Source organism: Nanorana parkeri, unplaced genomic scaffold (assembly GCF_000935625.1).
Source record: "Nanorana parkeri isolate BGI_ZX_2015 unplaced genomic scaffold, ASM93562v1 scaffold1029, whole genome shotgun sequence".
In the NCBI taxonomy this organism is placed as follows: domain Eukaryota; kingdom Metazoa; phylum Chordata; class Amphibia; order Anura; family Dicroglossidae; genus Nanorana; species Nanorana parkeri.
Genome location: NW_017307297.1, coordinates 319,826 through 346,331, shown reverse-complemented (window position 1 = coordinate 346,331; position 26,506 = coordinate 319,826). Strand labels below are relative to the sequence as shown.

The window sequence follows — 26,506 nt, the reverse complement described above, 5'->3', positions numbered from 1 at the left end:
TTGAGGAAACCCTTTCCTGTTCCAGAACAACTGTGACACTGCACACAAAGCCAGCTACATCATTGCATGTATTAATTGCAAGAACTTGCGCTATTGGAAATTGGGAATGATAAGATATATATGGTATTAAAGATGATATTAAAAATATTATTAAAAAAATGTTTTGAAAAAAATATGTGTTAAAATAGTGATAAATAGTGAAGGATAGTTTTTCTAAAAGGGTATGGGAAGCGGCTGGACTAAAGGCACTCAGCCCTTAATTGGATGTGTATTCTTAGAATGTACAGCGCTAGCCCTCCTTTAGACAGAGATGTAAGAAATCAAACGTTTAAGATCAGGGTTTGAGGTAGGCAGTGGAAACTAAAATATCAAACATTCAGTGCAGGGGTGTATCGCAAAAACTCAATAATTTAGAGTAAATCTATGTGAATGGTTGTCTATAACAAGTGATCAAAAGATGTATGAAATTTATCTAATAAATGTTTAAAAAACTGTGATAAACTGTGAATAATTGTATCAGATGTGAATAAATATATTGTGAATAAACAATGTGTAACCATTTAGATAAACTGAAACAAAATAAAAATAAACTTCTATCAATATATCCATGAATAGTCCAAATCTTTTGTAGTTTTTCAAATCTTTAAAAGTCCATAAATGTAAGACACTTCCACAACGAAAATTCAGTGCAATAATGTGTTCAACGAAAATCCAAAACTTCCACAGTGAAAAATCAGTAATATAATGTGCCCAACACAAATCCAAAAAACAGAAGAAAAAACGAAGAAAAAATGAAGAAAAAAAGTGGAGAAGATCCCCTCAAGGGAATGCACTCACCAGATCAGAAGATGTTAAACACGTTTGTTTTCGTCAGAGATGAGCCTGAAGCTCCGTCCTAGATTTCCACGCTGGGTCAGGTTTCAGGGAAGGAAAGGTCTCCCGTTTACCCGTGGTGTTTAAACGGAGTATCCTCGTATTTTAGGGGTAAGTTTATTTTTATTTTGTTTCAGTTTATCTAAATGGTTACACATTGTTTATTCACAATATATTTATTCACATCTGATACAATTATTCACAGTTTATCACAGTTTTTTAAACATTTATTAGATACATTTCATACATCTTTTGATCACTTGTTATAGACAACCATTCACATAGATTTACTCTAAATTATTGAGTTTTTGCGATACACCCCTGCACTGAATGTTTGATATTTTAGTTTCAACTGCCTACCTCAAACCCTGATCTTAAACGTTTGATTTCTTACATCATTGCATGGTTAGGCAAGCATGGGGTGGAGGAACACGAGTGTCCTGTATAGGGCTGCAACCAACTAATCAATTAATCAATAATAATCGATAATGAGAATAGTTGTCAACTGTTCTCATTATCGATTAGTTGGTTGGATCCCCTAGCTGCCGTCTGCAGAATCTTGCCACTGGCAGCCGTCATTCCCGAGCTGAAGCTATTCAAGCGCCATGTGCTTACAATACAATTATTTTAAAAAAATAATAAAAGTAATTTTCGATATCGGGCTGACAAATTCTGCTGAGGGGAGGTGTGTTGCAGTGCCATTCATTTCAAAGGGACCCCAAACATGCCTCCACCCACAGTGTGATTGCCTGCACAAGAACGCATGGTACCACAATGCTGTGCATTCCAGTGAAGTGCAATTGCAAAACATTGTGCATGCAGTTTTATTATGAAGTAAACTTTATGTTGGTAAAACTGTATTTGTGTATTTTTTTTTTAATTCGGGATTGCATTTAAAAAAAAAAATATTTTATCCGATTAATTGGAAAAATAATCGACCAACTTATCGATTATGAAAATAATGATTAGTTGCAGCCCTACTCCTGTACAGTGCCCTGAGCTCAGCCCTACTCCTGTACAGTGCCCTGAGTTCGGCCCTTCCCGATCTATTGAGCCGACGTGCGATGGTAATGAGATGTCAACAAGCTTTTGATTATCTAATATAACATGTGACCAAATATAACTTGCATACAAGCCACAGCACTGTTGCACTGTTCTTGGACACAACCCTAAGAACGTTCTGGTGTAAAATCACCGTCAGCAAAAGTCATGAAATATTTTAGTAGCCAACGTCCTCACACTAAGGCCCCATCAAACACCAGGGCGACGGCATTTCAGCGCTGCTTTTTTTTAGCGCATTTCAGCAAGTTTTACGTGTATTTTCTGTTCATAAATATGAGCGTTTTAAGGCTCGTTTTCAGTTGCCCAATGAAATGTAGACTCAGCTGCAAAAACCCGCTAAAAAAAAAGTGTGAAAAAGCGCAAAGACGCACTGATCGGCGCGTTTCCATCGAAGTCTATAGAGCAAAACGAGCTTATAAGCACCACAAAAAAAGCTCATGGACTATTTTAAACAACGGGTGTATTGTTATTTGTGTGAACGGCCCCCATAGGAATACATGGGATTTTGAGTTGCATGCCTTTCAGTGCAGATAAACCCCTGTGACCAAATCCCCTGGTATGAACGGAGCCCAACAGTGCTCAAACATAAGCTAATTATTGGGGAAGAAAAATGACCCTAAACCTAATTTGCAAATAATTTGCAAACATATGGGCCATCCTGACATTTAATAAAGACAAGCACCCCTGGGAACATTTTTGCCCACCAATAGGATTTATCAAAATGTTCATTTAGTCTTGTGATTCACTGCAGCTGACAGGGTGACACCACTATTTGTGATTTCAGTTCTGCAGCTTCACGTGTCACCATGCTGCCCAGTGGACAATTATTTATCATGATCACAATTTCAAAGAGGTGGTGAGACTTTCACAAATACATATAAAAAAAACAAATGCAATTCAAACTTCCCTTTCCTTCTGCTAAACCTAGTTTCCATTGTCTGAAAGCTTCTCTGCGGCACAATATATTTCAGTGATGGATTAGACAAACACCTTGCACAAAGACTGAGAAACTCCCATTTCCCAAATTATCATTTAATCTCATACAAATAAAGCTTTCACATTTACTCAGGCAACAATTTAACACGTAAGATACATTTTTAAGAAAGATGTTGCACGTCCGACAGCACAAGGTAACTAAACTGCAATAATCATCAGTATAACTATCCAATGGAGATGCCCACTGAGGAATAACTGAACCAGATTTATGCCGTGTAGAAAATGAACAATGTTAATGAAACTATAGATGTAAGAATTCAAGTGGAATGGAAGGTTTATTCTAAACATAGAGGGTTGCTTGTGAAAATAAAACACTGGACAAAAGAACAAATGGTTTCCTGCATTAATATTACAATTCTTTAGTGAACCGAATATAGAGATGAAACCTGCTCAGAGCTTTCTGTGATGCCAGCTAGGGGACAGACTACACAGACTGGGATCACTAGAATAAACACAGAGCTTCCAAAATCTGATCCACAAAGCAGTTTTTTTCTCCTCAGGGGTACATGTTACCATCTCTAAATGCAGCTAATACACCATATGTCTCTACACAGAGTGCTCAGACAGGGTTGATTTCAGTTCTCCCAAAATCTGCTACTTACTTACTAGTACTTACTAGTTGTCTACTGTAGATACGCTGTTTGGACCCAAATGACTCAGTACTAAGGTGAACAGATTTTCAAAATAAAACTGAATAAAACACATTACATTAACAACATCACACAGCAATAGCATTATATATTCATTACTATGTAGTAGTGGTAGTAGCAGCAGTAATAACAAAGATAACAACAACCACAGTAATAACCTACCTCCAGTTAAATTATATCTAAAGAGGCCCAGAATCCACTGAGTCAGGATGCATGGTGTGAACAGATAGTGGCTATAATCATCAACTGAAAACTTTGCACGGACCTAAAAAGAAAAGTGATAATAATTCTAGCTTGTCAAAGCTGAACATACAAATAAATACAAAGATAAAGCCGATATTAGGGAGCTGTTTCGATTTGTATTTCTGTCCATCCAGTTCTACAGTGCAAAGAGCACAGGGTAGAAAGGCTTGACAGTTTTAGTTAGGTGATTCATTATAAACAAAAGAATATTTTAGAGGTCTTATCTACCTGTTCATAGACCTGAACCATGGACCCTGCTAACTGGTGAATCTTTGACATGGAGCTCCACACTGGGTGTTTCTTCAGATTCTTATGAAGAACAGGCTCTAGATATGAACTGCAAATTGTCTGCAGTTGGTCCCTTTCAGGATAGCTGCAACAAATGAACAATCATAAATTAAAAGCAATAGTTTTCTTTCACTCAGAATACAACCTCACTTCAGGTTTGCTGTAAAGACATAATAAGCATGAATTGACTGTTGCCTGATCAAGCCAATTACAACTGAGCGAGTTAACAGTTGCATATTTATGGGCAATCTGTAACATCTGCATTAAGTCCCAGGCTGATATTAGGGATGAACTTGATAGTCCAGGGGGGATTTTCTCAGTTGATTGTTAAAGAATAAGTGCACTTTAACAAAAAAAAATGTACTTATCCTTTAGACCCCTTTAAGCTGATGTCACAACGTCCTCTCTTCCTGTGCAGAGATGAGTACTTACAGAATTTGGATGGGCCCAACCTTGGTTGTTTGTTGATATCCTGCAGCAGACCTCTCCTTCTCCTGACCATGCCTGTGCAGAAAATCCCCATTGACTTCTATAGGGATTGTCTACCTCCATCTCCCAGCTGAGAGACAAGAGCCATCAACATCAATGGGTATTTAGAGCGCAGGGGCAGACATGAAAAAAAAAAAAGACGTCCACTGCAGGATGCCAAAAAACAACGGAGACAGGGACCATCTTAACTTGGTAAATATTCATCTCTGCATCGCGAGGAATGTAGCTGTGACATCACCATAAGTGACCTAAAGGATAAATGCACGTATCCTTTAATGTTCCACTGAGGTATCACTAGTGGGTTTCTTCTCATCACCTGATACAGACATGCATGTTTATGCCACAATTGTTCTATGACCTTTTACCAGGTTAATCATCCAACAATTATCTCATGCCTAATCTTAAGACCACACTTAATTGAATTACATTGGATTTGTTTAGTAAATAAAGAAGTTACAAAATAAGAACCAAAGATAAAATGTAATAGTGCCCCTGTAAAAGTCAAATCAAACCTCAGATGCAATATTTGGAATACGGACGGCATGGCTGATATACTCACTCTATTGCACAAATGCGGACCACAGAAGTGAATCTGGTTGTCAGTTTATGCCTTCCAATGGTGCCACCGGCAGACATGGATGCCACAATCTGAATATTTTCTAAGCCAACCCATTCAAGATTGTCATCATAGAAACCATGATAAGTTAAAACCTAAAAGAATAATAAAAGACATCAACTAGTTTGGATTTATCAGCTCCTTTAATTGTATCCAATCATAGTAACAAGGACATAATAGGCTTAGTGGATATATAAAAACAGCAAAAATTTTATGATAAAAATTAGAAAGAAGATTGTGCGTCCACATATAGTGATTTATTCCTAACTGTATGTAATCGTATCACATAGCATTACATGCAGCGGCTGTCATCTGATCATTAAAGTGACATTACAGCCGAAAAAATGTTCCCCTCCCCCAAATGTAAAAGTTAGCACTTACCTCAAATGATGTCTCTTATTCTGATCTTCCTCTTCTTTCCCCATGTTTTCATGTGTCCTTCCAGCGGTGCGACGTCACTCCGATCCAGCGCTGACTGCTCTGTCTCTCCGATCCAGCGGTGTCTGCAGGCGGGTGCACGCGTCCATAGACTTACCTTGCGTCTCTGTTCGTCTTCCGGCCGAGAATCGGAACTGCGCATGCACCCGCCCCAAGATCCTTTGCGGCCGTACAAGCAGTTCCTGATTCTCGGCGTGGGATCGAGCAGCGATAACGAGGTAAGTTTAAAACCAGTTCAAGCGTGTTTTTTTTTTTTTAAACTTCTTGCCTATATCTACTGCTTGCTAGCAGTAGATATAGGCAAAAAAAACGGAGGGTTTAGAACCCCTTTAACTTGAACGTGTGACAGCTCTTGCTTTTAACTGGCAGATTAGAGATTCCTGCTGCAGGAAATCGCAAGTTCCTTATGCAGGAATCCCTAGTCACACTTAAATTATCGGTGTGAATGGAGCCTTAAAGTTCATATATATATTAACTGAAATCATTACAGTTCGATAGAGGTTCCAATTTCAATTAAAAGCATAGTTGTCAAAAGGATACTGGATTGCCTTTTATCCACCTCAATACCAGCATGTTATACCTTTTATTTCCTGGCTATTTTCAGTTATCACTGCTGTGATAGTTTGACTGACAATAACCTGGTCATGCAACACTCACCCAAATTAATTTTTGAGACAAATATCTTTTGCGAAGGAAAATCTGCAACAGGGACACACACAGCAATAAAAAGCTGACATGGATTGCAGCTTTCCCCTATTTTACTAGCTTTTTCTCTATTTTTGTTGGTGTTGGAGATCTTCACTTCCTGATCTGGTGAAACCATTGTCATTGAGATGTAAGGGGAAATCTTTCTAATGGAGAACAGTAAAAACCCAACAGATTCTAATCCTTCCCCACTCTTTCCATAACTAAACAAAAGCTTTGGCTGGTCTTGCACCTTATCTAACCTCAATCTTACCTCTTATCTAATTCTAATGGGGCTGCACAAGCAACAGGCTGCACTGATCAGATTAGACTCCTGTTTGCGGTCCCATAAAATTTGGCCTGAAAACTCATTGGAACTATCGGGGAAATAAGAATAATAGGAGGTACAATCCAATTCCTCTAGCATGTTTTCCACAGTAATGTCGGGATCCGTCCAGGCTGCGGCGGTCTCAGTATACCGCGTGCTGCAGCTCGCGGTATACTGAACTTTGGGTCACGTTACCGTTACCCTCAGGAGAACTATGGGGAAAAACACTTACCTCATAGTTCTCTTTTAACAACATGTATGTTATTTATGTATCATTCAGCTGTAGATCCTCAAATGATTTCTGTATTGGTACTGACACTGTCCTTCCTTCTGGAGGGTGGCTACTTTTGTTCCCCATGGTCCCTGTGTGTGTAAAGTAGCCACTGCTCCAAGCGCACTCCCGTGACAGACGACAATCTCAATACAAATTAGTAAACTAAATGTGAGATTTAAGTCCACCACGGGAGTGAGCTTGGAGCGGTGGCTACTTTACAACACACAGGGCCTCACTGGGAACAAATGTAGCCAGAAGGAAGGACAGTGTCAGCACCAACTCAGAGATGATTTGAGAATCGAAAGCCGAGTGATACACAAATAAGATACATTTTTGTTAATAGTTAGGGTACTTGAATGTATTTTTAAGGTTTAATTCCTGAGTTTAGTGTCACTTTAAACACCTGATTACAATATCCTCCTCACCTGTTGTAAAAATGCTACCAGTGAGTTTGTCCCCCACTTGTCCGGTTTGGGGAGATTAACATCCTTTAAGTAGAGAACAAGCCGTTCACAGTCTTTTGGTCTGTAGACTCGCCCTGTGTTGGTGCTGATTATCAGGCAGGTATGTGTCAGTTTCTGCAAGACGTGACGGGAAGATGTCTGAGCACTGCAGTGAACAGTAGCGATCTGTGTCGAGCGGAGCTGGGAAAATGCATAACGAAGAAGCATTCTGAAAAACACAATTGCAGCAACATTTATTAAGAGAAATTTGCAACTGCAAGCCATCAAACGCAAATAACTGTTTAAAATGAGGAGTTGTTGACGAAGTAAATGTTCTAAATATAAATGTAACATGTAATAAGCAGTCAAATTGGGATAACACCTACTTTACATTTGTTACCTGTTCCCATTCACTCAGCATAAATTAAAGAAAATATATTTAAAAAATGTCAGCTTGATTCTTTTCCATTGATGTTTCTGCAAACTTCAGGGCTGAAAAATGCTGCTTAGTTCTCAATGTCTGGGGGCTTGGGGGGGGAGTTTTGTTTCAAATAATTAACCCTGTTACTGTGACAGCAGAATTCATCATCACTTGTAAACTAGATGAGCAGGACTGTAGAGCCGCAGCTAATGATTAGTTAGCTGATTTTTTTTTTTAAATTAATTGGATTAAAAAATATCTGCCTTAATTTAAAATAAAATACAAATCAGTAGAAGAAGGAACTAAAGGAAAAAGTTCTCCTTCAGGTCCTCCTCTGCTGATTGACAGCAGGCAGTGGGCAGGTGCAATAGCCAGCTTGCTATTGGCTATTGCAATGTAAAATATCCAATAGTAGGCTGGCTATTGTTTCCAGCCGCTGATGGAAGACTTGATGCCGGTGTTCTATCAATCTCTCAGACTCGAGTCCATGGGATTGATGGAACAACTGCAGAAGAGGGGGCATGGGGGAGCAGAGAAGGGAAGGGGGCGGGCAGGGGAGGAAGAACGGGACGGGCAGAGAAGGAGGAACGGATCAGCAGCGGAGGTATGAGGGGTGGCAGCGGCGGATTGCAGAGACACCACCAATTATCTATGCTGCTTTCAGATTTTGAATTGAAGATTATAACAAAGGTTACCAAAAACCCTAAACTTGGGGCTGCCAATAATGCAGCAGTATTTTCATCATTGTTTCAATCTGATCTAAAACACTGTGACCTTCTTTCTCAACATCAGCACTTACCCCTTCCCACAGCCCTCTGGTCCAACCAGTATGAAGGGCTGTTTGGTGTCAGTGCCCAGCCATGGTCTGAAGTAGTCAAGTCCTCTCTGGATGTCAGGGGTTCGGATGACGGGAAGTGCCTGAGGATTACTAAAGTCTTCGATAGTTAAATTCTCTGGTTTTTCCAGGTTGTAGGACATTAAGCGTCCACTTTTACTGTCATAATAGGTTTCCAATGGTTTGCGAGGATCAGGTGGAGATTCCCTAGCCCAGCTGAAGACTTTCTTCAGTTTGTTCAGTGAAGATTTGAAAATGAAAAAGAGAAGCTGATTGGTTGCCGTGCACAGCTACTCCAGTTTTTGTCTGCTACCGGTTTTGATAAAATCCCTTCATGGAAAAAGCACCATGTGGATCTCTCCAGAATAAAAGCTAAGGAGTACTAGTGATTGATTTAGAAATACAATACCTCTTGTGTCTAATTCCAGTAATTTTGTCAGAATCATATAAGTGTGTCTTTTAAGAGGCAACGCAAATTGCTGAAGAACACCTTGGAAGATTTTGATTAGCGGAGTTGGAATTAAGTTCCTGATAAGCGCTAGACACCATGCGCAAACAGTTACCAAATGCATTTTCGAAGGATTGATCATAAATAATGTATTTGACAATTGTTTTTACATTTGTAGGTCTTATCCTGAGGTCAAACCCATCAGGAGAACAATAGTTTATCAGTCAGACATTTGTAACCACTAGAATTTTCTTCAGAGGTCTGGGATGACGTACTACCTAACAATTAACATGTGCGTAACAGTTACATGATATCAGACATGTTAGATGCATAAGTTAATGCAAGTATAGTGAATTACCTCTTTAGCAAAGTCATTCCTGGACTTCATGTTAAGATTTCCTCCAAGGCCTCGAATAAGACTGATAATGAACTGACTGCGATCACTACAACCATGAAGGTGAGACAATCCATTCATAACTGTTCCTATAAGACTGGTTTCCACTACAAAATCATTCTGTGGAGGGAACATTGGAGGAATTAAAGGATATGTCAGGGCAAAAAAAAAGTATTTCTCTAAATTGCATGCACATTTCCCTTTAAAATACTGCAATTACAGAAGAATACCTGTTGATTCAGGTTAGAAATCCAGTGAACTGCTAACTTCCTTGTAGTGACCGTCCACACTGCCTCTACTGCATTAAAATCCAAAGCAGTGTTGTCAGCCATGCTTGAGCTCTCCTCAGCGGGACTACAGAACTCTGCCTATTGCCACCCTTTTCTGCCCTACTTCAAGCTTTGCAAGCAATGCTGCTGCCTCGACTACAAAGGACCAGCCTACATAGAAATGGTACTTCTTGGGGTGTGCCTACATCACTAGGGACTGATGTAGAGCACCCTGCTAATACCTTCAAACAGCAGAACCCCCAGCATGAATTTGACAAACCTGGTGATGACATCACAGGGAGTTTCCAAAGCCTGTTTCTCGCTACATGAACTAGGTAAGGCAAAACAAATGATTGGACAAGCTAAGAATAGGGGAGAGGAAGCTTTGGGGATAAACACGGACCAATTGCATTAAGGTGTCCAACTCTTTTATTCTCATGAATCAGTCCTACAGAGTTATGACATTTTGAAAAAGCTGAGTGGTGAGACGCATCCTTATCTTTTTCTTCATGAATATTTCTTTCTTGTGCGGAGAGTGTTAAAGCTGTTTGAAAAGATACCATGAAACAGCTTTTTTTCACATTACTATTACTATGGGGATTGCATTTGTGGCTATTTTATGGGGGAAAAATACTTCATGAACAACTCCTAACTTAAAAAGAAATTCAATTTTCACTAGAAGGCAGAACATCTGATCATTATACCTATATGTGTGTTGAACATCCTTATCCAAAGTTTTGGAGTAAGTCTGTTGATATTTTGTCAGATTTTGCCAAAAGAGCATTTCTGAAGTCAAGGTAGAAATGTTGCAATTGGCATTCCAATTCATTCAAAGGGTGCTCAATAAGTTTAAAATAAGGGCTCTTTGCAGTAGGGCTGCAACAACAATATTAATCGATAATGAGATTTGTTGGCGACCAATCTCATCATCGATTAGCTGATTTTTTATTAATTACTGCCACTCTGTCCACCGTTCTCCTCCCCCCTGGTGCTGGCTGCAGCAGGCTGTATAAACTTAGCAAGCTAACAGAAACAATCCACAACAGGCATAAACCAATAATGTAACCCCCAACACCTAGAACATACAACGGGTGTAACAACACAGGAAACAGGGCCCAGGGTACAAGATAGCATACAGGTATCAGGGTCTCAGGGTTCAGGCCAGAGGACTCAAACAGGGGAAGGCAACGGAATCCTGAACCAAGGTCCAGACTGCAGGGAGGGTTTAAATACCCTCCCAGGAGCAACATCTAATGGGCTGATTCCTGGCAGCTGGGAGACACCCACAGGTGAGCACTGGAGCTGCAGGTACCAGCACCACCCAGTGGTGGTCTGGCAACTAGCAGCCCCTGGCTGCCTGGAGAATCCTGCAGGTGAGCCCAGGAACTGCAGGGCTCAGCTCCAGCGCCACCTGGAGGCGCTCTGGATCCTAACACCATGCCTCCGCTGCCCTCCCCGTTTCTCCCCTGCAACTTTTCTCCTTTAGTTCATGTGCAAATTCAAATATCCAATAGCAAGCTGGCTATTGCTCCCAGCAATAAAGTTAAAAAAAAAAAGAAGTTTAAAAAAAAGTTTAAAACAATAAACTTAAAATAAAAAGACTAAGAAAATTAAAAAAAATATAAAATAAAAATACAAAAAAATGTAAAAAAAGTTAAATAAACTAATATGAAAAATACCCCCTAAAAAATTTTTGGTGTGTTATTTTAAATAAAAGTGTGGTTATTTTACCATATTGGCTTAGAGTTTTACAATTCACATTATTTTAAATCCATGAAACTATGCGTACATACTAGGGATGCCTAGTATGTACGGCCGAGCGCTGCGGGAGGAGAGTGCTGTGAGCAGCCGGCGTCTCTCCTCCCACACCGCTCAGCCACCTATCACAGTCCAGCAGAGCGGTGTGGGGGCGGAGACATCGCTGTCACAGGAGGCTGGGCTTTCCTCTCTACACGGCTCGATCAGCCTCCTGTGACAGCGTGTCAGAGAGAAGAGCAAGGTACACACACTCAGTGATCGCTGAGTGTGTGTACATAATTGAGAATATGGTATGTTAACTATATCCTCAATTATGAATGAATGGGAGTGATCTACATCACCCCCATTCATTCATAATTGTAGTTATAGTAAAAAAACAATGTTCTCATGTTATCAATGAACAGGAACACTCATAGAGGATTCATTGATAACAGGGGACACAGAAAAAGTTTATAAAAAATAAAATATTTTAAAAAATTGAAAAAATAAAAAAACATTTTCGGTTTCGGCCTGACATTTTTTTTTATTTCGGTTTCGTTTCGGTTTTAAAATTTCCATTTCGGTGCACCTCTACTTTGCAGGACACTTGAGTTCTTCCTCACCTAACATCTCAAGTCTTCATGGAGCTGCACAGAGGCAGGGTCATGCTGGAACAGAAAAGGGCCATCCCCAAACCATCACCACAAGATAGGTCCACAATTGTCTAATATGCCTTTGTATGCTGTAACACCAACAGTATTTATTCTCCACTGGAAACACCTGAATACAATCATTTGAAATAGTGACCACATACCTTTGGCCATATAGTGCAGGTGTGATGGTCAAGTGTCCACAACTCTTGGCCATACAGTGTATTTTAGCATAGCATTTATACAAAGGCGTAATCATTCGAATGCAAATGGCAAAGTCTCCCATACAACACTATTTAACATATCGTGAAACCGCAAAACTTACAGCTTCTGGCAAAAAAACAAATCTCATTAACTTTATAGTTTCACCTCTAGCCAATCTCAGTTCTATCAGGAGTTTCCAAACTTCATAAACAACCTTTCCTGTACTATCTGAGGGAAGTGCTGACTGTTAATTTGGAGGCAGTGCATGATACACAGAGACAATCATATAAGCCTCAGCAGGCAAGAGCTGCTCGTTTCATTACATTACAATATTACGGCTTTGAAACATAAAGTTCTGCTTATTTTTTCCACTCGCACACGCGCCTGAACAGATTACGCTGTGTAATTCAGTTAGTGCCCCAAGCACAGAACACATCAAACTCCAGTATTTCATTCCTCTATTGCCAACAGGGAATGTAATATACTGCCGATGACCCAGAAAAATATATAAAAATGTAGAACAGCACATATTACTCGCTAATGTACCTGTTTAAGAACCCAATTTAACGCCTTCTCAAAATAATCTCCGATCCAGTTCTCCAAATTATGTCTGTGTGCTTCTGGCTGTCCCCGGAGCCAGGAACGGATCAAAGAGTTCAGATCAGTGTTCTCGTCGCTACATAAGAAAATCAAATAAAGTTATTTGAAGAAAGGCAATAATGGACGATCAAAGGCACTCTTGGCGGAGTGTGAGTTTGATTACCTCATGAAAATCATTCCCATTCTAGATATGGTGGCTGGAGAGGCACTGCTCAGATCGTGAGTTTCAAAGATGAAGTTTACATTGGGACCGAACTGGATGCGCTCTCCACTGGGCATGGTGAGGAGACGGTTATCGTCAAGCACAGAATTTAGAGACTCAATCCATTCTGGATCAATATCACCATCACAGATGATCCAAGAGTTGATTTCTATTAAAAGCAATGCAAATTAATTAAAGTACTGAATTAAAAGCTGGTTTAAAAGTGAACCTGCAGCCAGGCAATGGGCATGCAGAAATCCACATATTTTTATCAAGCAAGGGATTAAAAGGCTGATAAGCTACAGAGTTACTGCTGGGAGGGGAAGCAGGGGAGCTGAGCTGATCAGTCAAAAAAAAAACAAAACACTGTAGTGATGTAAAATGTGAGGATAAATTGCTCTGCAGTGGCTACAGCTACAGATGTTAGCTTAGTAAATATATACCATAGGTTAATGTTAACATTATACAGTCATGGGCAAAAATATTGGCACCCCTGCATTTCACACTTTACACAGAAAATTGTTGCAATTACAAATGTTTCGGCATTCTCATGTTTATTTCTTTTGTTTTTATTGGTACGACACAAAAAAAGTGGAGAAAAAAAAGCCAAACCTGACACATTCCACGCAAAACTCCAAAAATGGACTGGACAAATGATTGGCACCCTAAATTAATATTTGGTAGCACAGCCCTTGGAACAAATAACTGAAATCAATGGCTTCCGGTAACCATCAATGAGTCTCTTACACCTCTCTACAGGAGTTTTGGAGCACTCTTCTTTCTCCAACTGCTCCAGGTCTCTCAGATTGGAAGGGTTCCTTTTCCCAACTGCTGTTTTGAGATCTCTCCACAGGTGCTCTTTGGGATTCAGATCTGGGCTCGTTGCTGGCCAGTCCAGTACTCTCCAGCACTTTGTCTGAAACCATTTCTGGGTGCTTTATGATGTGTGCTTTGGGTCATTGTCCTGCTGTAAGACCCATGACCACTGACGGAGACCCAACTTTCTGACACTGGGCCCTACATTGTACCCCAGTATTCTCTGGTAGTCTTCAGATTTCATAATGCCATGCACACAGCCAAGACATCCAGTGCCTGAAGCAGCAAAGCAACTCCAAAACATCAATGAACCTCCACCATGTGTGACTGTAGGGACTGTACTTTGTTCTTTGAAGGTCTCATTTCTTTTTCTGAAAAATGTAGAATGACGGGCTTTACCAAAAAGCTGCCATTTTGTTTCGTCAAAAACCTGTTAATTTTGTGTCATACCAATACAAACAAAAGAAATAAACACGAGAATGCCAAAACATTTGTAATTGTAACAATTTTCTGCGCAAAGTGGTGCATTATCTGACAGAAATGCAGGGGTGCCAATATTTTTGGCTGTGACTGTTCATTGCATTTAAAATGTATGTGAACCCTAATAATGCTATTATTTGCTCCCTTCTGGTCTGTTAACGAAATCAATGAAAGCTTGAAAGCTTTTTATAATATCTGTTGGACGAGTGCAAAAAATACCTGTGGATTCAGGAAGTAATCCAGAAAGCTCACAAGTTTCTTTGCATTCTGAAGTGTAATCAGCTCTACTCAGCTAACCTCTGTGAAATACAGAACTCCCCTCATGGTATAGGAATGGGGAAAGGAAGAGGTGTTTTATAGTCCTAATACATTTCCTGACCTAGGTTGACCATGATACGCCTTCTATAGATATAGTTCAGCAAATTAGCTTTGAGAAAACAAAAACAAAAAGAATACTAATGCATCCAGCATATCTAAGGACTGGTAAGCTGCAGTATATTACATTTTGTTCTTGGGTTTAGATGCGCTTTAAAGGAGAGTCCAAACTTATATTATGTTTTTGGTTTTTTTACACCGCAAGGGCCAAACCTAGCAAAACTATATTGTTGTTAAAGTACATGTACAGTATATATTTCAACCTATTCAGGAGTCCAGTGGAGACATTGGGGGTTTAAAACAGCCAAGATATCAACATAGAGAGAACCTGTCATGTCAAAATGCTGTCACATGTGTGTGGTAGCAATAAAGTAAAGTGAAAACATTTTTCAAAGTGCTAAACAAAAAAAGTAAACAATAATAAAATAAACATTGTTATGACATTTTTGACGGACTGGTGAGACACCCTAACATTTTTCAAGCCCTGATAATGGGTATTATATTCTGTTTCTGTGCCATAAAATAATTTTAGTGTATAGTGTAATGCAAATATTGTGCAATATCAAAAACATTGTAACTAGCATTTTTTTTAATTCTACATGGCATCTGCTTTTAGAAAATATATGATTGTTTGGGGGTATTAAGCTGTTTTCTAGACAAAAATTAAGAAATTGCTCCACAATCATTTTCTTGAATTAGTGTTTCATACATTTTGACTGCCAGGTTAAAACTTAATGGTTTCATTTTTTTTAACTAAAGAACCAAAACTAAATGCAGAAATTACTGACCTTGAGGTTCTCTGACAACCTGACGAGCACTGTTGGTTAGGACTCCATCTGACCACTCTCGTGTGTCCATGTCTATGTGACCCAACAGCTGGCGCCTGGGCATCGCTTTAGGGTTCATAGTATACTGTTTCACAACCTTCCCAGTCTTCCCAAGTGCTGCTCTTAACATGCGCCATAGGGTAGACTTGCCTGCACCACTGGGCCCAACAATGACCACACCCATTCTTTGACGCAGCTGTTCATAGAGTTCCAAGGCTTTTTTAATCTAGTACAGTGCAATAAAGAAGACCTCTAGTGTGATTAAAAAGCATGATATTTAAAAAAAAAAAAAAGATTTTAACATTTTTAAATCTAATCAATAAACACACATTTGTCTTTCAATGGGAAAGCAAATAACAGGCAAACTTTGTTTTTGTTCTACAGTAGTTGAGCAAGGAAGGATTTGTGAAGAATGCTTGTATAACAATTCAAGCACTCAAAAACTGTAGAACCAGCAAATGATGCTTTTCCAAAGAAATTCAAACTTAATTCAACTTGAATCCATACGCTGACGCGTTTCTGCCTTACTCAGCCTTAGTCATAGCTGGTTGTGATCTAACCCCAACCCCACTAAAATAACCCGCCAGACATGGCAAGGAGAAACACTTAGGAACACCTGTGTCTAATAGACAGACAGTCTATGTAATCACATTAAAAACAAAACAGGAATAGAAGAGAATACACTTCACAATTATGGGTGAACATCATCAAACTCAGACATTATATAGTAAAACTCATAACAGTGGGAACACTAACATCGTAATATTATGACAATCGCACATTGTATAAAACTAGTGACCCACCAATAGTTAAGTCCCATAGGGACCTATAGTTGTATATGTTCCTCCCGCCCCGTGTTTCGTGTTATTTTAGTGGGGTTGCTGTTAGATCACAACCAGCTATGACTAAGGCCGAGTAGCAGGAGAATCAGCAGGGAGATGCTTCATCAGTGCTTTCTGGCAGGAAAGGGAGCGTGAAGTGTGTGCAAACAACACTCCACTCAGCAGAATGACATCAGCACTCTGTCCCACAGCATTATCCCTTCCAAGTGGGAGAAACAAATTAGGCACCCAGCAATAATGAAAATGATGAGCAAAAGGAATGGCATTGCTTATGGTCCTGGACCTAGAAACTCCACAGCTAACTTAACCAGAACTGGACAGTACTCAAATGGAACCCAGTGCCCAAGGGTCACTTCCAGGTTTGCACCACAATGTCTGCTACAGTGGGGGTCCGATTGCCTGTGAAAACTAAAATCATGACTGAGAACAACTGGGTCGGGTAGCGGCAAAAAGGCAACGAGACCTCCAGCAGCTAGAGAGAGATGAACCTTGACTGATGTTGAAAGATAAGAGCTGAGAAAAGATGTCCACCCTCCTAAGACACTAGCAAAAACCTGAGGCAAGCTGGTAGTAGGAGGGGTTATCCCTGGTCTGGCCTATAGTTTTTTGTTTGTCAGTGTCCAATCCTCCTGTAGGCAGCAATATAACCCAAAGGTTTGAGACTGCCCATGTCCCTCCATTAACCAGAAAGAAAAAGTAACGCTGCCATTTTTGCTGATGAAAGAAAACTATGTCGATTAAAGCTCAGCGGGATCTGATATATTACAGAAGAATCTTGGTTAAAGCGGACCTTTATCCATATCTTTAAAATAACAACAAACACACCTTAAGAAATGTTTAGTAATGACAATCTACAAATACATACTTCTAGAGAATTGCCGGCTTTGTATTCTTTGCATTCCATGTTTACTAAGGGCAGATTACTAGATCTCCCTTTACTTCCTGGGTTTCTGGCACATGTGACTAGGACATGTGACTAGGACATGTGACCATGCACATCATCTTAGAGGAGGAAAATGCCTTTCCCTGAGATCTTGTGAGATTACAGATGAGATTTCCCAGCACTACTCTGCTGATAAGGCAATCCCAGTGTGCATTGTGTGGGCAAACTAAAGTAATTTGCATTTTCAAAGCAGGAAGTGAATGTTCTGCAAGTGTAAGTATTTCATAAATCACAGCATTTTACACCTGACATGTCTGTTATTATTAATCATCATGCATAGAGCGATGCATTGGTAGAATTTGATTTTTGTGTGTAAAGGTCTGCTTTAAAAAATATAATGTTGCAAAATGCTGTGGGAACGGAATTACCACTTATAAATGTTTTAAGAGCAATGTCACATTCCCAAATTTCTTATTCTGTAAAAACCTCCTATCAGGACCATCCCAGAAATCACTGGAGGAAATACACTCCCCTCTGAACTAGGAACATCAAGGAATTTCCCAAGAGGAGTCTACATCTGTAAGCAGGGAGGGCTGGGCTGGCCTGCTAGACTTGCCAACCCCCACAGAGTCAGTAAATGGAAGATAAGGAAAGCTGAAAGATTGAAGGTTCCTGGTATAAAGGTATCAATTACTCTGATATTATGTGTTACTTACCTGACTTGGTATAATTTCCAGATTTGCCTCTTCAAAGATCTGTTGCAAAGCTGCATTTAACTCCAAGTACTCTACATCTTTAAAATCAATCCCTGGAAAGACGTCCTTAATCAATGCATCACAGCGGGAGCAGTCAGCAAATGTCAGCTTTGACATAGTATTAAGCCTCAGGGCCTGGACCACAATATGGCTTTCATTGACTGTAAGACAAACAACCATTTTTCATCACTAGAAGTTCATCAGTAAAAACACTAGAAAAGCAAGGTAATGGACAATTAGTCTTCCAACAACCTTTTGAATATGGAGTTTTTTGTGCCCCACCGGGAGGCTCCATACAGATAAGCATGATTAAATCTTCGCTAATTTCAACAGCACTGCGTTAATGCTTAAAGCATGTTCCAACCTGCAGCCAGATCTGCATTCAACATTCCCACACTGGAAGTGAAGGGTGCTTTAGGAACTTCAAAAAAGTTGCTTGTTAATGGCTTTGTAAATGCTTGCCAGGTCTGATGCTCTTCAGACTAGTGTTTAAAAGCCAAGGTTGGAAAATGCCCCTTATGTGTACAAGGCCTAAGAAACACATAAGGGATTTGAGAAGGGTCCATGGTGGGGCAACACAATTAATTAAGAGAGATGGAGGATACGATCACGAGTTAGCAGCATATGCGGACGATATACTTTTTTACATCCAGCAGTCGCACATAACAATCCCAAATTTATTGAAAGAATTGGGAGATATTTGGCTAGATCTCCAATTGTAAAATAAATATAAAACAAATCTCAGATATTATATATTAACATCCCTAGGGAAGTAGAGGCACGATTACGACCCCTTTTTCCCTTTAGTTGGCAGAAACAGAAGTTGAAATTTCTAAGGATCTACTTCACTTTGCAGTTGTCTGATTTGTATCAGGTTAACTATGCTCCTATGTTGGATGGATTAAAGGAGGAGTTCTGCAGATGGAAATCTTTGGTAGTTTCTTGGTTGGGTAAGATTATTGTGGTAAACAAACATTTTGCCCAAACTTTTTATTTCTATTCCGGACGCTTCCTGTTATGATCCCCAAGAAATATCTATCTCTATTACAATCTAGGGTTAATAAATTTGGCTGGGACTCTGGTCACGATAGAATCTCACATAGGACACTTATGCGTCCTAAACTGAAGGGGGGACTGGGTCTACCAGATTTTAATAAATATTATATGGCTGCATCACTATCGCGTATAGTGGAATGGATATCTCTCACTTCTCATAAAAAATGGGCAGCATTAGAGCAGTATTTATGTGAGACTAAATTGAGAGCAGCATTGTGGATCCCGAAGAATTATAGAGCTTTCTCCGGGGAAACTTCACCTCTTATGTTAACAACCTTTAAATTATGGGATTCAATCTGTCAGCAATATAGGTGGTCATATAATTCACCTTTATTGCGTTTATTAGATCATAAGTATTTTATACCCAGCAAGAATGACGAAAGGTTTCTTGCTTGGTTTAAAGAACGGGATCTTCAATTACACCATATTATTAAGAGCGGTAGGATTATGTCTCTAGACGAAATACGGGAAAGATGGGGACCATATAGCTGGGATTTTTGGTGTTATTGACAATTGGCGCATTTTGTTAAATTATGTACCTTCACCACTTAGAACACTATCAGAGATAAAAGAGAACTATGGGGTAAGTCTTTTTCTCCATAGTCCTCTTAAGGGGAACGGGAGGACATATACCAGCGTCCTTCCGTGACACAAAGCTCAGTATATAGTGGGAGCCGGGAAGGATCCTGACAATACTGTCTGGTTCCACCCAGCTGGATGATTGACAGCGGGCTCTCCTGAGCCAGCTGTGCCCGCCCCCTCCCTCATCCATTCCTCGCCTGACCCAAAGCTCAGTAAATTGTGAGCTACAGCTCGCGGTATACTGAGACTGCCGCAGCTGGGACGGATCCTGACATTACTGTCGAGATCCATGATTCAACAGTAAGGAAAGCAGTTACTATTAGACCCTGCACAAACACCTAAATGGAAATTCGGAAATGTTGTGTTAATTTCTGGTCTTACAACTACAAAAAAATCAGACACACATGATATTGTTATTTCTTACTATTCATTTTCATTGCATTTTTCTTTAATGGGTGAAGTAAATTCCCGCATCCTTGGAGGACGGTCTTCAGTGCTCGTAATCCCCAATCATAATGCTGTTGTGGTGTCAAAAGCTCCCTACAATGTAAAATTTTAGGCATATTCTGAAACAAATGTTTTTTTAATACAGAAATTGTGTTTAAAGCTGAATTGGAGTAAAAAAGATGAAAATATACATTTGGGGAGCTTTTTAAGTTGACCAATTCCTAAGATTTACACAGTTCTACCGCTCACCGCAGTGCTGTATAGCAGGACATGAGACCTGTCATTTTCTGCTGCAGTTAAGCAAGACTTACATGTTTTGTCTCCCCCCTTCCCCATAGCCGGTGTCTGGACAGTGAAGAGAAGCACAATATCACCTACAATTCATCTTAGAGTTGAATACAATCAATAAACTTTATTCATATCATTAACAGGTTTCTGTCTTTAATAGCACCCATCTCATTTTACAGGCAGGAGCTTTTCCTTACTATTTCACATCCCAAACTCTACTCTTATTTACTTTAGCTCCTCTTTACTCTCTCATATTTTCTATAACCCATGCCCAACATGCTTCGCCCATATTAGGGCTTCATCAGGGGTCTGTTCAATATAGTGATAAGTTTGCTTGAAGGAGAACTATGAGGATAGTGATTGCACTCATCCTCATAGTTAGAGCTGACGTGTGACATTGAAACTCTCACACGTCGGCTCTATTAATCGGGGAGTGAGTGAACACATACCGTCGCTCACTCACTTCCCAATCATCTCCCTGCAGAGGGCGGTGACCTCTCCGATCCTGCAGCGCTGACTGGAGGAATGGATGAGGGAGGGGGCGGGCACAGCAGGCTCAGCAGAGCTTGCTGTCAATCATCCAGCTGGGTGGAACCAGGCAGTATTGTCAGGATCCTTCCCGGCTGCAGCGCTCTCAGTATATAGCAGTCAATGGCCCACTACATACTGAGCTTTGGGTCACGGGAGGATGTTAGTATATATCCTCAAGTGACCCAAAAGAGAACTATGGGATAAAAGGGTTACCCCACAGTTCTTTCAGTGCTCATAGTGCCAAAGATAAACAGCACCATAAGCACTTAAACCCTTTCCCACTCCATCCAAAACACACACAAAAAAAGAAAAAAAATATGTTTCCCCACTAATGTCTTTAAATGTTACTCAAGACAAAAATGTGTGATTAAAGTCCAGTAACCCAAGCAACCAGTCATCTTTTATAGGTCTGATGACGGTTAAAAGCTTATTGGATTTCATGGTTAATGTAATTCTTGTGCTGTTACTATTAAAAGAAAAAAGGTTTTAAGGATATTTACCTAGCCAAGTTGAAGATGGCCACCAGTTTCCTTCCAAGTGTTTTAGCCTCTTTGAACCCTTCTGAGCAGAGAATGACCTCGGCAATCAGCTCATTATCAGGTCGGGACATGGCGACGGGTCGGAATAGCTGTTTTAGGTTATCCGGTAACTTTTGGCGTCCACCATAACCCTTGCCAGCAGGATTCATAGTAATAAAAATACCAGAATTAGGATCTAGCTCCACCTAGACAGAAAACATAAAAGTCAGACACACTTAGGCCTCTGCTACTGAATGAAGATATAATATCCAAATGATAATTGAGGGTTACTTTACCTCTTTTCCAAGAAGCTCACAGGAAGATTTGTGATTTTTTAATGCATCCTGGATAGTCTGGATTTGCATGGAGACAGCAGAAAGCACAGCTTCTTCAAGCCTGTTGAATTCATCGAAGCAACCCCAAGCTCCACACTTCACTAACCCAACAAAGATCCTTCCCATGGATTTTACATCAATGCCCTGAGGGAAATATGCAGAAACAAACTGATTCATTGCTTTTATATGGATATCACAAAGCTGTATACAAAAGAATGACTGGCTCACATACTCAAGATATTTGAAGTCAGGTCCCATGACGTAGCACATATATAGCCAAAGCCATATTTCTTAATCCATATTAGGGAAGGATGCATACACTTTAGCCTGGTCAAAGCAGAAAATAGGCTGCTTTGACCGTGATCATACTGTAGCAAATTTTAATATTTGTATTGTATGTTAATGAAGCTAATGAGATACACACAATCCACAAATTAAAGTCTGAAGTCTTTCTATTAGAACAGATCACTTTGAAGAAGCTCAAAAAGCAAAACTGGATTCAGCCATGTTGCCTACTGCAACAAAGCATCTAAAAGGTAAGAAATATTTAAAAAATATTTTTTTTTTTTGTATGCTGTGTGACTGCGAAGACATAACAAACATATAGAAGAGTTTTATCAAATTTAACTGCAAACGAGGAAATACACTTTAAGTGTGGTTAGGGAAGAGTTAAAACCCTTTTCAGTTCATTTTTGTAGCCTTGCACTGAGGGGGGATTTCTACATAAATAGAGGAATTCCACTCTTAGAGAGTTGTCACCTGAACAGTCTTTTGGAACATTTACCCTCACTTGTGGTTCTGGTGTAAAATGTTGGATTTTCTATCACTTTTTGTCCAATGACAATGGTCACCAGGAAGGGCCAATTTACCCACCAGGGACAAGACAACAAAGAAAACATGAATTTGGTTCTTATCCTTCCCTGCAAAGCAAAGAAGGTCATGCAGCCTTAGAATGGCCAATCTACTGAGCTGCATTTGGTGTGGGTTTCAAATGCATGGGAAATACAGAAATACAGCATGGGACTTTAAGAAGGACCTGACCTTTAAAATATCTTGTGCATCAATCAGTACGATTCAAGCAATGGCATTTTGTAATATGTTATTTTTGGCAACCTTTATCAAAATAACTAATTAACTAATTTATGAACAAAGAAATAATGAAAATATTTATTGACAAGATTTTCCAACATAAATAGCATTTCACCTCATCACAGTTGAAAACCAAAACTTGTCGTCCCAGTAGTCCACCCAAGGCTTTCACAGATTCTGTTTTTCCAGTTCCCGCAGGGCCATATGGATTTCCTCCCAGGCCCATCTTGATGGCCTGAGTCAGTGTTAGATAGCATTTATCTGTCAGAGGAGTGTATACCAGCTTGGGAGCATTGCCCTGGAGAAAAAAAAATACCTTTGTAAAAGCAGACCGAGCAAACAGGCTTTCCACAGAAACTGTGGGGGAATAGGGGCTGACAAACGCAACGTCAGAGTCCCTCTTCAAATCTACATGTATTACATTTGCCCATCTCTACAGTGTGCTCTAAAGGTCATGGTCTAATACAGTGGACCTTGGTGGCAGTTCTGTCCATAATCACGTCCCTGCACTGGATATGGCTGGCTCACAGTGGATATGCTGGTATCCGAGGCTGATGCATCCACTGCAGGTTTTTCCCCCTTCTTTTCAGTCATTGGTACTATAAGAACACACTCTTCTGGGGGAAACGAATGTAAGGGGGCACTCTGCCGGGGAACCTAATATAAGGGGGCACTCTGATGAGGAATGTAAATGGAAGGGGGCACTCTGATGGGGAAAACTAATGTAAGGGGGCATTAACGGGACATGAAGAAAATGTTATTCCTGGACTGCCTTGAATTTTATTTCAATACCCCAGTCTAATATATTTCTGTAAAATGGCACCAGGGAAATTAGTTTGTTCATACAGAATCCAACCAGGATTATTTGGTCATAGTGGCTCAGTGGTTAGCATTTTTGCTGTGCATTCTTATGTGACCAGGACTCTGTAAGCTTTACTAAAGAATTTGAGAATGTGCACACAATAAAATAAGATTTGCTTTAAAATAAGACTCGCTCTACTTATCCAATAATAATGTGGAATTGTTCAAGAAACTTTTGGACGATTTCTTAAGGGACCGTAATACACAGGGGTACAGGTACTCCTAGAATGAGATCCTAAGAGGTTGGACTTGATGGACTAATGTCTTTATTCAACCTCAAATACTATGTAACTATGTAACTATGTGAAAAGGGAATCCCTGTTTACTTACTGCATCTGATTGGATATAACAACCAATACATAATAATAAACATATAGCCCTATGAAAAGTAAAAAAATAAGTGACTTGATTCTTTGGATAAGATTTATGCAAATTAAATGTGGAAAATTAATAAAACCTGAAGCAAAGGAGATGTGAATGGACAGATAAATGGTGGTGTTGCCAATGATAAGCCTGGGCTCAGTGCAAACCCGGTTCCAGCCTGCTTGGGCAAACTCAGGTGAACTGGGTTCGCACCAAGCCCGCCTCACTACTGGAGACCAACAAGATTTTACTTTATCATCTGCAGGAGCAGTAAATAGGAGCTGGTATCAAGCTGGTTCTAATTGGGCACACACCTTTATTTCCTGTGTTTTGGGGTTTGGTTTTTTTGTAAAACAAACCCAAAATCTGGCTAATAAGATGTAATCTGGCTTGGGAAGAAATAATTTACCTGGTACTCATAGGTGTACTCAATCTCAGCATCGACCATCTGTACATAACACTTCTTGGCGGATGACATGTAGAATCGCAGCTGTTTCTTCCATGCCCAGTCATCAGTGCTGTACACCTGAGCTTGGATTATCTGTTTTACAACATCAATGTTGTGGATGATATCCAGGATCAGAGCCTTCAGCTTTAATTCAACTAGGCCTGCATCATCTACAATATGGAACAGGAATGATGGATGAGGAAATGCATTATGAAGACAGGGTCAGGTACAAGATCATAAATCGCTTTAATTCAGAAGAATACCAGCAGCAATCGCACTGGCAGGACAAGTTCTGTACTGGGTTTTATCGGAGTCGGGCAGACTTATGCAGAAATGAGAACAAACTTCTGTAATACAGAAGCTAAAAAGGAGCTTTTGTAGTTCAATTCCAAACAAAACTGTTTTTTTTAATCTTTGAATAGAATGTGTCAACTGTTTATTGCTAACAGGGGACAGAATACCCCTCCGCCACTTCACATACAAAGCCCAAAATAAGATTGGTTTCCAATTCACCAGGAAAAGCCAAAACATTTTAGGGGTTACTAGGGCCCCCTTCTTTAGTGTCATGAACATATATAAAATACATTTGATCAAAATGGTACCTAGTCTGCATGGGTGTCAGACAAAAACAGGAAGGCAGGGTAATTTCTCTCTCACAATAAAACCACATCTTCTAGAGTGAAGGTTTAAAGTGTATTTCCACTTTTGCAGCCAAATAGGTATAAAACCTATTTTATATTTGTTACATATTCACATAGCATAAGCTAAAAAAAAAAAGAAGATAAAAATGCAGTTTAAATAGCTTTCACTTGGGTTAGGTTTTAAGGGCTAACATGTATTATTGCTTATATTTCTTTGAAATGTTAGGGGGGGGGGCTGTGAGGGGTCTTGTCCATTGAGAGGTGGCTTGACCTTTGTATGCTAATGAAGCTTATCAAATAAACACAATCCTCAGATTTCAGTACCAAGACTTTCCATTTGGACAGACCACAGGGAAAGTGCTAAGGAAAACCTGGAATCAGCCACCTTGCCTGATTTAGCAAAACATCTAAAAAGGTAAGACACTCTTTTAAAAGTTATTTTTCAGTATGCTTTGTGAATAAGAACACATAACAAACATATGGAGGAGTTTTCCTAAATTTGACTGCAAAAGTGGAAATACACTTTAAAGCTACTGTTGGCATTTTGCTGCTCTGCGTGTCATCATGAAGCAGATTTCTCCTCACTTCCTGTTCAGGTGTCAGACAATAAAGACGGAGATGAACATTTTTGTCTGGAGACACAAAGAGAGGAATTATCATCTCATAGAAAAATCTAACTGGGGACACAGATGGAACTATAAATCAGAGAGAAGATTAGACAAGGGGTTTGGCTTCAAACAGTTGTGGAAAATGTGCTTCTACTAGAAGCAGCAAAAACAGAGCAGTACCGTTAGGACTTAAAGGTTATCTGACTCCTAGGGGTTGATTTACTAACCTTATAAACACACCACGAACAAGTATACACCTCTGTAGTGTGTTCCCTCCCAGCATGATGTATGGGTGGAATCTAGACACCTTTGTAGTGTGTACACACCCAGCAGGTGTGTTGTGCAAAGCCAAGCATGAATTGCAAGGTGATGTTGTGTAAATTAGCTCTATGTTATGTTGCTTGCGTTGATGAATGCAGGAATGTAAATGCGTGAGCTAACCATTTTTGTCTAAACTGTGAAGCAGCATTATATATGCATCATGTGCATGCTTTTTCCATATATGGCATTAGTGGAAATATGCTTTTAGAGACTTTTTGGTTGATAAATACGTTTTGCTGTGTGAAAATCACACGCACCTGGTGCGTGCGTGTGTTTAGGTTAGTAAATCACCCCCC

General features: G+C 39.8%; 1 protein-coding gene across 1 annotated transcript in view; it reads right to left on the bottom strand.

The window, feature by feature from the left end:
• The window catches only part of DYNC2H1 (dynein cytoplasmic 2 heavy chain 1), a 315,198-nt gene that overhangs the window by 221,939 nt on the left and 66,753 nt on the right, over positions 1 to 26,506 (bottom strand). The window contains exons 32-46 of the mRNA XM_018567326.1: positions 24,602 to 24,810; positions 23,084 to 23,266; positions 21,841 to 22,023; positions 21,527 to 21,750; positions 20,185 to 20,300; positions 18,084 to 18,283; positions 15,604 to 15,868; positions 13,106 to 13,313; positions 12,889 to 13,018; positions 9,447 to 9,602; positions 8,605 to 8,867; positions 7,367 to 7,613; positions 5,161 to 5,312; positions 4,053 to 4,197; positions 3,744 to 3,846 (exon numbers count right to left, since the gene is read on the bottom strand). Of these exons, the coding sequence (XP_018422828.1) occupies positions 3,744 to 3,846; positions 4,053 to 4,197; positions 5,161 to 5,312; positions 7,367 to 7,613; positions 8,605 to 8,867; positions 9,447 to 9,602; positions 12,889 to 13,018; positions 13,106 to 13,313; positions 15,604 to 15,868; positions 18,084 to 18,283; positions 20,185 to 20,300; positions 21,527 to 21,750; positions 21,841 to 22,023; positions 23,084 to 23,266; positions 24,602 to 24,810 (2,784 nt within the window). The remainder of the gene's footprint in view (positions 1 to 3,743; positions 3,847 to 4,052; positions 4,198 to 5,160; positions 5,313 to 7,366; positions 7,614 to 8,604; positions 8,868 to 9,446; positions 9,603 to 12,888; positions 13,019 to 13,105; positions 13,314 to 15,603; positions 15,869 to 18,083; positions 18,284 to 20,184; positions 20,301 to 21,526; positions 21,751 to 21,840; positions 22,024 to 23,083; positions 23,267 to 24,601; positions 24,811 to 26,506) is intronic.